This window comes from Suncus etruscus, chromosome 3, assembly GCF_024139225.1.
Source record: "Suncus etruscus isolate mSunEtr1 chromosome 3, mSunEtr1.pri.cur, whole genome shotgun sequence".
NCBI classification, from domain to species: Eukaryota; Metazoa; Chordata; class Mammalia; order Eulipotyphla; family Soricidae; genus Suncus; species Suncus etruscus.
Window position 1 is genome coordinate 84,336,690 of NC_064850.1, and position 12,480 is coordinate 84,349,169.

Below are 12,480 nucleotides of genomic sequence, written 5' to 3' on the forward strand. Positions count from 1 at the left end.
ATCTTTTTACTCAGTGGTGCATAACTACATCTTTCCATTTCTTTATGTAACACTTTAGTGCCTATTTTAGCAGATACAAATTATTTCACTGTATGGATACACTATAATGTATAAAACTAGTTCTTTATTATTATACAGTCAAGTTGCAGCCAAACTTAAGCGCTGATAAACGGTACCTGTATCCATGTACATATTTCTCTGTTCTTGAGTAGTTATTACCCAAAATAATTCCCAAAATTTCCAGTGTTGTCACAAGCCATGGATCAGTGATAGGCTCTACTCACCCAAGCAGTATTTTCTCTTGTTTCCACCAAATAAAGGCTTGTGAACATGTTTTTTGGAGGCGTTCACGGTGCCATACTTGACCCTGCTCAGAGTTTACTCCTGGTTCTGTACTGAGGAATCACTCCTGGTGGAGTGGTGATTGGGATTGGACTCAGGGCCTCACATAGGGTAGGCATGTGCTCTACTTCTTGAATTGTCTCTCTAGCCCCTGAATATATGTATTCATATATATTTTTTTTACCAAGGGAATAAGGTGCTTTTTTTGTATGATGCCAACCTCAGTCAATCCCCTATAAGGCATATTGCGCCCCAAGATCTGCCATGAGTGATTCCTGAACTGTAAATCAAGAAAGAGTAAGTTCTGAGAATCATCTGGTTTGATCCAAACCCAAAACAGAAATAAAACATTTGGAGGAGGTGTCACACCCGGAAGTGCTCAGGGGTTATTCCTGGCTCTGCACTCAGAAATCACTCCTGGCAGGTTTCGGGGACCATATGGGATGCTAGGAATCGAACCACCTCCTTCCTGGGTTGACCATGTGCAAGACAAATGCCCTACCACTGTGCTATCTCTTTAGCCCCAGAAATAAAACATTTGAGGGGTGGGGGTTTGGGTCATACCCGGCAGCGCTCAGGGGTTACTGCTTGCTCTATGTTCAGAAATCACCCCTGGCAGGCTCGGGGGACCATATGGGATGCTGGGATTCGAACCACTGACCTTCTGCATGAAAGGCAAATGCCTTACCTCCATGCTATCTCTCTGGCCCCGAAACAAAACATTTTAACCAATCTGCTATTTTATTGTTGCCTTAATTGGTAAATTCTAATTATTTTGAGATTATTTTTTATGTATTTACTTATTTATTGGTTATTAGATGATTTTACCAGTGTACCTTAATTGTATATTTTATCTGTTTTATAAATCACATATTTACATTTCCCTAATTTTTTATTAAATTGGGCTACTTATTTTGATTTGCAGGTATTCTTGTTTATAGTATACATTATTTTGTTTGTTTTCATTTTGGGACCACAACAGGCAGTTCACAAGCTTCTTATTCCTGGATTTCTGCTTAGAAATCATCCCTGGTGGACTCAAGGGACCATATGTAGTACTTGTGACCAACACCTTGTGAACTATGCAAGGCACTACCTGCTATACTCCCGCTCCAGCCCTATATTATAGATTTTCAACCTTGTTATATTTCATATTTACTGTTTTGGTTAGCATGTATTTTTATCTTACATATTTTTGTCATACAGAATTTTTTTTTATCATACAGAATTTTAACATTTTTATCTATTTCAGAGATTTCCTTTAAGTTGGATTCTGCCTGGTTTTATGTTTAGAAAGACTGAAAGACTCTCCCCATTCTCAGATTCTAAAAATACTCACTTATATTTTCTTTTACCATTATGCTTTAAATTTTTACACATACAAATATAGCGCCTTTAGAATTTAAGTGAAATACATACAGTTGGAATCCAAATTTAACTTTTTACCAGCTGCTTATTTGAAATATCCCATCCTTTTAGATTCTGGGGTTTGTTTTCCAACTCAGCCCAGTTCCACTGATTTGTCTTTTTCTGGGCTGGTAGTTATTTCTCTATCTTAATTATTGCCATTTTAATCATGCATTTTAATAACTGGTACTACTAGAGCTCACTTATTGTTCTTTTGCAAATTTTCTTGTCAATTTGAACATGTTTATTCCTCCAATTGAACTTTAGAATAATTTTGTCAAGTTCATGAAGAAATAAAAACAATTCCTATGATATGTATTAATTTCACAAGTGAATCTGTACATATTTACACCATTGAATCTTTTTGTTTGATTATTTGTTTGTTTTTGGGCCACACCCAGCTGCATTCGGGTTACTCCTGACTCTGTACTTAGAAATCAATCCTGCAGGCTACGGGGACCAGATGGGATGCCGGGATCAAACCTGGGTCTGTCCAGGGTTTCTGTGTGCAAGGCAAACGGCCCTATCACTGTGCTATCGCTCTTGCCCACACCATTGAATCTTATTACCCAAGAACATAGAAAATATCCCACATTTTCATTTTCTTTTGCATCAAGGGTTTGTGACATGCACATCCTGAATTTTTTGTCTTATAACTGGTTACAGTTACTGGATTAGATGTTATCATATGGGGCTGGAGAGAGCACAGTGGTAGGGCGTTAGCGTTGCACACAGATGATTCAGGACAGATGGTGGTTAGAATCTCAGCATCCCAAATGGCCCCCAGAGCCTGCCAGTGGCGATTTCTGAGTGCAGAGCCAGGATTAGTCCCTGAGCACTGGGTGTGACCCCAAAAAAGAAGCCATGTTATTTTGTATATTATGCTTATGATTGTATGTTTAAGTCACATTGGTTTTTATTTGTTTAGCTCAGATTTTTTATTTTTATTTATTTTTATTTTTTGTACCACACCCATTAGCACTCAATAGTTACTCCTGGTTCTGTGCTCAGAAATCACTCCTGTCAGGCTCAGTGGCATACGGGATTCCGGGAATGGAACCTGGATCTGTCCCGGGTCGTCTGCACGCAAAGCAAATACCCTACCACTGTGCTATCGCTCCAGCCCCTAGTTCATATTTGTTTGTTTGTTTATTTATTTATTTATTTAGGTTTTTGGTTTTGGGGTCATACCCAGCAGCTCAGGGGTTACTCCTGGCTCTATGCTCAGAAATTGCTCCTGGCAGGCTGGTGGATCATATGGGATGCCAGGATTCAAACCACCATCCTTCTGCATGCAAGGCAAAAGCTTTACCTCCATGCTATCTCTCCGGCCCCTAGTTCAGATTTTTTTTTTTTTTTGGTTTTTGGGCCACACCCAGCGTTGCTCAGGGGTTACTCCTGGCTATCTGCTCAGAATTAGCTCCTGGCAGGCACGGGGGACCATATGGGACACCCAGATTCGAACCAACCACCTTTGGTCCTGGATCGGCTACTTGCAAGGCAAACGCCGCTGTGCTATCTCTCCGGGCCCCCTAGTTCAGAGTTTTAAAGAGGAAGTTTTATCACCTATCAATTATTTCTTCTCTCTTTGCCCCACTTATTTCATTTCATTTATTCATTTGTTTGTTTTTAGGACACACCTGGTTGCACTCAGGGGTTACTCCTGGCTCTGCATTCAGAAATTGCTCCTGGCAGGCTCAGGGATCATATGGGATGTCAGGAACCAAACCTGGGTCTTTCAGGGGTTCAGCTGCATGCAAGGCAAATGCCCTGCTGCTGTGCTATCACTCCCAATCCCCACTTATATAAAATTCCACTTAGTAACATTGCCTAAACCATCTTTTATGTCTGGGTTTTAGGGGGGGTTACTCGTGGGGGTGTTCAGGGGACCCTCTGATATTGGGATCCAACCCCACCAGGCATGCTCTCAACCTAGAGATTTCTTTGGCCCTAAACAGTTTGAATGATGGGTCAGAGATCCATTAACACCATGAACTTAACTTTAGTCAAGACATAATCTCCATTTACCATTAACCTCACTAGGAGAGGTTTCAATTATTCTTAAAAATATTCTAGGGACCAAAGCAATAGTATAGGGATTAAGGTGCTTGCCTTGGCATGTGGTCCACCCAGGTTCAATCTTTAGCATCCCATGTGATCCTCTGAGCACCGCCAGAAATTATTCCTCAGTGTGCAGAGCCAGGAGTAATCCTTGAGTACCACTGGTATGACCCAAAAAAAAGAAAAAGAATAAAAGAACCATAATTTTTTATTTCTCCTAAAATTTATTAATGGTGAATGTTGAATTATTAAATACTATTTTTCATTTAATCAAGGCAAAATATATGCAGTACAGGTATGTGCATATGTATTATAGTCTGTTAACTAAGGATAAATTATCAGTATCATCTTGGAGATGTTAGGCATATATTTATAATTTTTTAAAATCACCTCTTCCTTTAAAAACTGTTTTGATTTGTATGTTTGTAAGAGGCCATAGATTAAAGTTTTTTTCAGGTGGCCAAGTTGATAGCACAGGAGATAAGGTGCTTTCCTTGAATGTAGTCAACCCCAGTTTAACTTCACACACACACCACTTGGTACCCAAGCATCAGCAAGTACAGTCATAGAGGCCCATGAACATTGCCAGGCTGACTCAGATAGTCTTGGGCACTACATGGTCAACAAAGTACCCCATTCTTGGGCCTTTGCATTGAACTGACAACCTTTTTGATGGGGAATTTCCAGGAGGTGACCTTGGATCACTTGAACACAGTTTGGGAAACTTGAAAATACTTAAATAAATTAAACCAAATTTCTGCAGAGCTGAACTTCACTCACTTTACTCTAATACTGAACCCTGCTCTAACGCTAAGAAGTCATGATTTTTTAGTTAGCATTTTTAGGGTTCTGTTTACACCAAAAAGCTGGGTTGGGTGACTTTAGCTCGAAACTGCACTCTTTTAACCTTCTTGCCTCTAAGGTCAGACTGTTTTAGGATCTTCATCTGGATTATGGAAAAGAAAATGAAGAGCAAAGCAGGGAAAGAGGGAGCCCTAGGCCAGGATTCTCCTGGCAGCCTTTCTAAATTTAGGGGAGTCTGGTCAGACCTGGGGATATCCAGTTAGCAAACCCAGCACTTGCCAAAAAAATGTTGTCCTCTAATGCACTGTTATTCATTTCAAGACTGCCTAGAGGGGGCCAGAGCAGTAGCACAGCGATTGGGTGTTTGCCTTGCACGCAGCCAACCCTGGACAGATTTCATTCCATTCCCTGGTTTGATTCCCAGCATCCTGGATCCCCCTTCCCCGCTCCAGCCTACCAGTGGTGATTTCTAAACTCAGAGCCAGCTGGGCGCTGCTGCTGGGTGTGGCCCAAATACTAGGTAGGTAGGTAGGTAGGTAGGTAGGTAGGTAGGTAGGTAGGTAGGTAGGTAGGTTGGTTGGTAGGTAGGTAGGTAGGGGAAGGAAAGGAAGGGAAGAAGGGAAGGGAAGGGAAGGGAAGGGAAGGGAAGGGAAGGGAAGGGAAGGGTGAGGGAAGGGAAGGGTGAGGGAAGGGAAGGGTGAGGGAAGGGAAGGGTGAGGGAAGGGAAAGGAAAGGTGAGGGAAGGGAAGGGAAGGGAAAAAAATCTACCTAAGAAAGTTTGTTTCCTGGTCTCCTAAGAACCAGATAAAGTGATTTTTGTTCATTTAATAGAAACAGGAGCCAAATATATACTAAATAATATGTACAGAGCTGTCAGGCCTCATCCTACTTCTCCTGCACCACAGCAGGCCCATGAGATGGCTGGAGGCCTCAGTTGTCCCTGCAGATACTGTTTTTTACACATTTGGTGCCTTCTTGATCAAGTTTATTTTATACTCAGTCAAGTCTGTCAGGGAGAGGTGCTTAGCTTGTTGCTGAACAGGGAGGGGAGTGGTATATAAATAATGAGAACTCAGACACTTGCACTGTTAACAACTCTGCTCTGGTAAAGCAGAGTTTATTGTGTCACTGCCTCTGGGTCTGTTTTCCTGTCAAGGCCAGAAATAAAACACATGTATATACCTCTGTTCCTCCCAAGGAGCCTGTTCACTCTCATTAATACTAAAGGGAAGGGCCTGAGAGATAGCATGGAGGCAGTGTATTTGTCTTGCATGCAGAAGGATGGTGGTTTGAATTCTGGCATCCCATAAGGTCCCCCGAGCCTGCCAGGATCAATTTCTGATAAAGCCAGGAGTGAACCCTGAGAGCTGCTGGGTGTGACCCAAAAACCAAAAAAATATAAAAAAATACTAAAGACAAGTTGAAAGATGGTTTAATTGATAGTTGCTTTGCCATAGGAGTTTTGTAGTGTAGAGAAAGTTAACCACCCTTTTTAGGAGCATAGCATACTGCTAAAAGAAGAGACCAATTTGAATTTCCTCCAGCTGCAGTGTGCAAGGAAATCTTAAGCCCCACTGCTTGGCATCTTATTTGTTTTGAGGGCCAGACTTGGGGACACTTGGGGTTTGACCTGGATGTGTACTCAGGGATCACTCTGTATGTTCCGTTGAGTACTGGGGCACACCACTGGATAGTCATTCTGCCCTCAGTGCCCCCCAAAACTTTGCATATAGACATGAAATTTAAATTTCATTTAATTTTATTCTGCCACACATTTTTTTGAGATGGGGGAACACTCAAATCTGTGCTCAGGTATCACGTTAAGCAGGCTTAGGAGACCAATTGGGGTACCAGCAATCTCACCCAGGTGGGTCATGTCAGGTGACTTACCTGTTGTACAATAGTTCCAGTTCAAGTGTTATTTATTATCTTGAAAGAACTAAATATGGAAATGGTGTCTTTGCCATCCATGGTCTGTGAACTTTACCAAAACAAATAGCAGATTAGATTTGGTGTCTGGGTCATAGTTTGCTAACTTCTGAATTAGATCATTAGCCTAAAGCTTCTAATTCTTTTTCAAAGGAACCCAGAAGAGTCAGAATTATATTTGGAGCTTTTCTTCTAGAGAGCAATCTACTTCCAAGTGGTAGTTCTTTAAATGTTTAGAAACTATTGAGTTGAATTGCACAAATTAAATGAGTCTAAGAAAGGCTGTTGAGGGCTCTGATTTGCTCTGGGCTCAGCGGGGGTCTGCCTCTTTTTTCCAAAACACTCAGGGAGAAGGATGCTTGGTCAGTGACGGCATTTTTATTAGAAGTACTGAGAACAATGCACAGTGACAGCTGAGATGGTGAGACCCTGTAAGCTAGACTGAAATCCAGTTCAGTGAGACTGGTTCTTGATGACATTTGAAATATACATCAACCCAAAGAATAAGTACTTAAGAATTCTGTATATCAGCTCATCCAGGGTTTTTGTTTTGTTTTGTTTTTTTCAAAAACTTAATTTTGTTTTTGGGCCACGTTTGGCAATGATTAGGGCTTATTCCTGTCTCTGTCCTCAGGAATTACTCCCTAGAGGTGCTCATGGGAACTGTATGGGATTAATCCAAGGTCAGCCACGTGCAAGACAAACATCCTACCCTCTGTACTACCTCTCTGGCTCTTTATCCAGGTTTTCTGACATTTAGACATTTCTGACACATTCACATATTTCTTTCTCCAACTTTAATGCAGAAGGGTGTGTCCATACCACACCAAATCCCCACTGGACATAGATCCACTTAGAGAAATTAACCTCCCCTTCTCATGACACACAGGAAAGAAGCACATGCTGATGAGTGAGCTAAGCTGCCCACCACATTACTGCTCCTTAAAGAAAACCACCTCTGAGTTTTGCCCAAACAAGCTGTGAGAAAACCCAAGTTTCCCAAATTCTTCTTTCCAAATTCATTATCACACCAGAAAGCATAAAGGGGGGCCTCCGCCAAGGAGTAGGAGAAGAGGGTGTTTGGAATTATTTGTTTGGACTTGGGTTTTTTTGTTTGTTTGTTTGTTTCATTTTGGGGCCACAGTGCTCAGCTGAGCTGGCTGTGCTCAGGACTATTCCTGGCAGACTCTAGGAACCATATGGGGTGCTGAAGATCAAACCTGGGTTAGCTGCATGCAAAGCAAGCACCTTATCTTCCATCTCTTTGCTCCTATTCGGGATGCTCGCTCTTCTTTATATGGACCACAAACTTTATATGAAGGAGAGTGAGAAGGTTCCATCTGAGACTTGTAAGTGTGCACCAAAACCCAGAAACAAAGACCATCTCTTTCATTAACACTTCATTAGAGTCAAAGGGACTTCATTGTGTTTTAATTCTTAGAGGCTAGAGGTTATGGCTCTCTGGGGTCACACCCCAGTGTTACTTAGGGGCTACTCCCGGCTCAGTGCATAAGATAGCTCCTGAAGTTACTCAGACTGTGTAGTGCTGAGGTGGAACCCTGGAAAGCCAGATGTGACAGTGTCCTTATTACAACATGTTTGACTTGTTGCATTTCAACCTGCACTTCACCTTTTGCTCAGAGGTGCTCTGAACTGGGTGAGAATGATGTTGGAGCTAAGTAGGAGTTTCAAAGTGTGGTTTTTAACTACAGATCTTTGTTTTTGGGTCACATCCTACATTGCTTGGAAGTTATCCTGGCTCTGCACTCAAGAATTACTCCTGGTGGGCTTAGGGGACCAGATGGGATGTTAGGGATCAGATCATGGCCAACCATGTGCTGGGCAAAATATACTCAGCCCCGCCATGCCCCTTTCTTATAGGAATTTGAGTTTGAAGCTCTTTTTCCTTTTGGCTCTCCTGAGACAGAACATCTTTATGCATCATTCATCTTAGCTCTCATTTATCTACTTAGAGATGGACTTGGTATTTGCTCATTTGATGTTAGCTTTTGCTGCTGCCACTTTGGACTCCAGAGCTCACTAAAGATTTGTACCTTGATTTTTAAAATGGTTTGGAGACACACATTTGTTTTGCCCACGTTGAGTTTCCCATAGAACTAGTAAGTCATATAGAAAATCATGCCCAAGGCTCTGTCTGAAAGAACAGCAAAGAATACCTTAGTCATGTCTACATTTCCCCAGGAGGGATAGAGGTTTGGTTTTGTTGTCGTCATTTTGATTTCAACATCTCTCTCTGGCATGTGTTACAAGAAGTTGGGGGTAATTTGGGGGGGTGAATCAGAAGTACCACACTGGACAGCTCCCAGCCTGGTGAGTCTCTGGATTCCAGGGAACTGGAGACTGGAGTGAGAAAACGTTCATGTCCTCACACCTGCGGGCGGGGTTCTGTGGACACCTGGATTCTGTTTCCTGAGTCTAGGAAGCATCTGCTTAGGGCTGTGTTGGAACAGGTTTCAGGAGGAAGCTGTGGCAGGGAGCTACAGGAGGCCATCTCTCCCTGGAGGAATAAGCAGAAGTAAAGCCATCTAAATGGTTGGTGCTGTTGTTGTATTGCTCGTATGGTTTCCCCTGCATCGTCAGAGGTGAATATCTTTCCTCCAGCTTCTGATAATGGGGCAAAGCTTAGCTGCATTGTGTCTTGTAGGAACAAGTATATGAATCCAAGGAAAACCATAGAATAGGTGGGGGTGGAGTGTGTCAAAATACAAAGGTCGAGCCTCAGTCTCCTCATCTCTAAAATGATCCACATGTAAAGAAACCATCCGTGAAGAGAGGAAAAGTGAGATCCTAAGATAAACCCCTCACTCTACCTGTATTGACAGTATAATTATAGAGGAATGTCAATTCTTTTATGATGAATGGGGGAGAAACTGGCATTGTTTAAACTGAAAACCCAACATGTGGACATCTTTGGGTACTTACAGGAGTATTATGTGTCAGAGGGAACAAATGTATCTTGAAAGATTATCATGAAATTAGCAACTGTATCAAACTTGGAGTGGGAAGATAATTTCCAAGACCTGGTGGGGGGGACTAGCAATAAGAGCATGTGATTTAGAATTTGCATGTGATTTGCAAAGAGGTAGATTTCACATCACTAAGAGTATTTGTGGCAGAGATGGTCAGAACATGTGGGCTTGGGCTGGGGATATAGCTTATCTATATAGCATTTGCCTGGCAGGTGTTTTTGATATCCCCCCTTGAAATACATGAAATAAATATATAAAGAAGCCCCCTTCAGAAAAATTGAGAAAAGTAAGAAAAGGACAAGTGGGCTTTTAATTCAAATATGGGTGTTTCTGTCACTAGAATTGCCAAGTCCCAAGCAGGCAGCCTGCAGGAAATGCTGGTTCCAGGTTGCTAACTGGGGACAGCCAAAGCCTCAGCCCGGCTCTTCGCCTACAAGATCAGGAAGATTATCAGGAAACTAGCAACTTTATCAAATAAACCTGAGACAGGGGCAGGGAATAATCTCCAAGGCTCTGGGGGTGGAGAGACCAGTGGGTATAAAATAACTTCTTTGCATTTAAGTATATTTATTTAGGAAAAACACCAGTTCTCAGCAATCCTGATAGTCTGTTTGGACACACACACACCCCAACTCCCCACCAAAGCATTGCCCTCTGGTGAGCTTAAACAGGAGTGTATTTCCTGGGTGTTCTGGGGCCTGGAAGGTCTTGATGAAGCCAGGGTGGTTTTCTTCTGACTTCACTCTCCTGGCCTTGCCATGGGGCTCTCCTACCGGCCTCCTCCATCCTCTTCTGTGTGCCCTTTCTGTACAAAGAGTTCTGATAAGTTCTGATAAGGCACCACTGGCTAGCTTTTGACCCACCCAAATGATCTGAAAGCTGAATTTCGTGTTTGTGGCTACTCTTAGATGTGCTCAGGGTCCCTCTCTGACATGTGGGGGGGGGCGGGGGAGTAGGGAAAATCAGGTGGTGTTAGGGATGGAACCCTGCTACCCACATCAAAGCATAAAAGACTCCTAGACCTGCTCTCCAGTCCCATTAAACCATTAAATCTTTAGTAGTTTCTTTAAAGATTTTGACCCAGAGGCTGGAGAGAGTATACAGGCATGCAGCTGAACCAGGGTTTTATCACCTGCACCCTCTCTATAGTCCACTAGGCACCTGCAGAAATGATCCCTGGGTGCTGGGAGTAATCCCTGAGCATCTCTGGTGTGATCCCAAATACATTCTCATGATGAGGGATTGAGGCTCATGCTTGGGGTTGGGCCCATGGAAGTGCCACACTTGAACTGTGGCCTAGCGGGCAGAGCATGGTCCTGTGTGTTGGGGGGGGGGCAGCTTGACATGCCTAATGGCGCCCACTCATGCGTCTCCTGTCTCCATTCCCCATATAGGTGAGCGGCCCTTCCCCTGCACGTGGCCTGACTGCCTTAAAAAGTTCTCGCGCTCAGACGAATTGACCCGCCACTACCGGACCCACACTGGGGAGAAGCAGTTCCGCTGTCCCTTGTGTGAGAAGCGCTTCATGCGGAGCGACCACCTCACCAAGCATGCCCGCCGCCACACCGAGTTCCACCCCAGTATGATCAAGCGGTCGAAAAAGGCTCTGGCCAACCCCTTGTGAGGTGCTGCCCACGGAAGCCAGGGAGGAATGGACCCGGGAAGACAAAACGACTCCCAGCAAGCAGACGGATGGATGGACCGGTGGAAACAATCCCCAGCAGAGACATCCCCGACGGCCGGACCCAGGCATCCTTGGGCCGGGCACTCTCAGATGCCCGCCCTCTCCCCGCATTGTTTTTTAAAGCACATTGTAGCCTAAGATCAAAGCTCACACTTGGTCCCCTTCCAGAGGCAACTCTCAGTGTCTCTGACTGTTGGAGGGAAGGCAGATGCTTTTCTCTTTCTCACACACACCTTTATTTGGGGTTGGGGAGGGTGGTGGGCGGGTGGGGTGAGGGATGTCGGACCCAGACTGGGATCGAATTTTCAAGATTCAACACTGATGTACATACGTCTGACCGGGTGCGTTGAACCTGTGCCTCCCACAGCGATTCTGGGCGCTTCCTGCTTGCCGTCTCTCAGAATTGTTACCTTTTAATGTACCAGAATTCTTACCTTTTAATGTAACGACGAGTGTGCTTCAGTTTCTTTAGCAAAACCACTCTCTTGAATCACGTTAACGTTTGAGAATACAAACCGCCATAGCACAGCTGTCTTGATGCAAGAGCACACCTATTCCAGCATGATCTGTCATCTAAAGACTTGAAAAACCAACCAACCAACAAAAGTTACTTCTTCTAGTCAGTGGGTAAGCAGAGTCTGGATTTCTACTAATGGAGACAAGCTTTGAAGGTCACACTAAGGACAGAACTTTCCAAACCTTGTTGTATGAATTGTACTTTCTTGAGCATAAACTACACTTTTATTTTTTAATGCAGAGGATGAACACGTTAAATACATGCTTTAATGGTAGCAGCAGACATTATGTTTGGAACCACGTTATAATCTGCTATTTTACAGTATCCCCTTTTCCCTAAGAAATCGTGGCAGAGATGTGAGGGCAGAATATATGCAACAGATGCTGAAGGAGAAGGATGGTAGTATTTAATATTTTTTAGTTAAAAAGAATAAGCAATTTTAACTCTATTAATGTTCCAAAATGTCCAGTCTTTTTAGTTCCCATCCTCTTAACTGTACCGCAATGCCACGCACAGGGAGAGGGCCTTGGAGTCTGTTAGGAAAGAAAACCTAATGGTTACGGGTTCTGGAAACACCCATTTAGGGCATTGGGTTGGGGGGAGGGTTGCCGATCTCCATCCCATGCCCTTCAAAACTCCCATTATCAGGTGCAAGAGTCATGCAAAAAGAAAAGGGAGATGAGGGGCCGGGCGGTGGCGCTGGAGGTAAGGTGCCTGCCTTGCCTGCGCTAGCCTAGGACGGACCG

At 43.5% G+C, this 12,480-nt stretch overlaps 1 protein-coding gene across 1 annotated transcript in view; it reads left to right on the plus strand.

Annotated features, from left to right (window-relative positions):
- Positions 1-11,458, plus strand: part of KLF9 (KLF transcription factor 9) — a 29,580-nt gene extending 18,122 nt beyond the window's left edge. The window contains exon 2 of the mRNA XM_049770977.1: positions 10,928-11,458. Within this exon, the coding sequence (XP_049626934.1) occupies positions 10,928-11,157 (230 nt within the window). The 3' untranslated portion in view covers positions 11,158-11,458. The remainder of the gene's footprint in view (positions 1-10,927) is intronic.
- Positions 11,459-12,480: the final 1,022 nt, after the last annotated feature.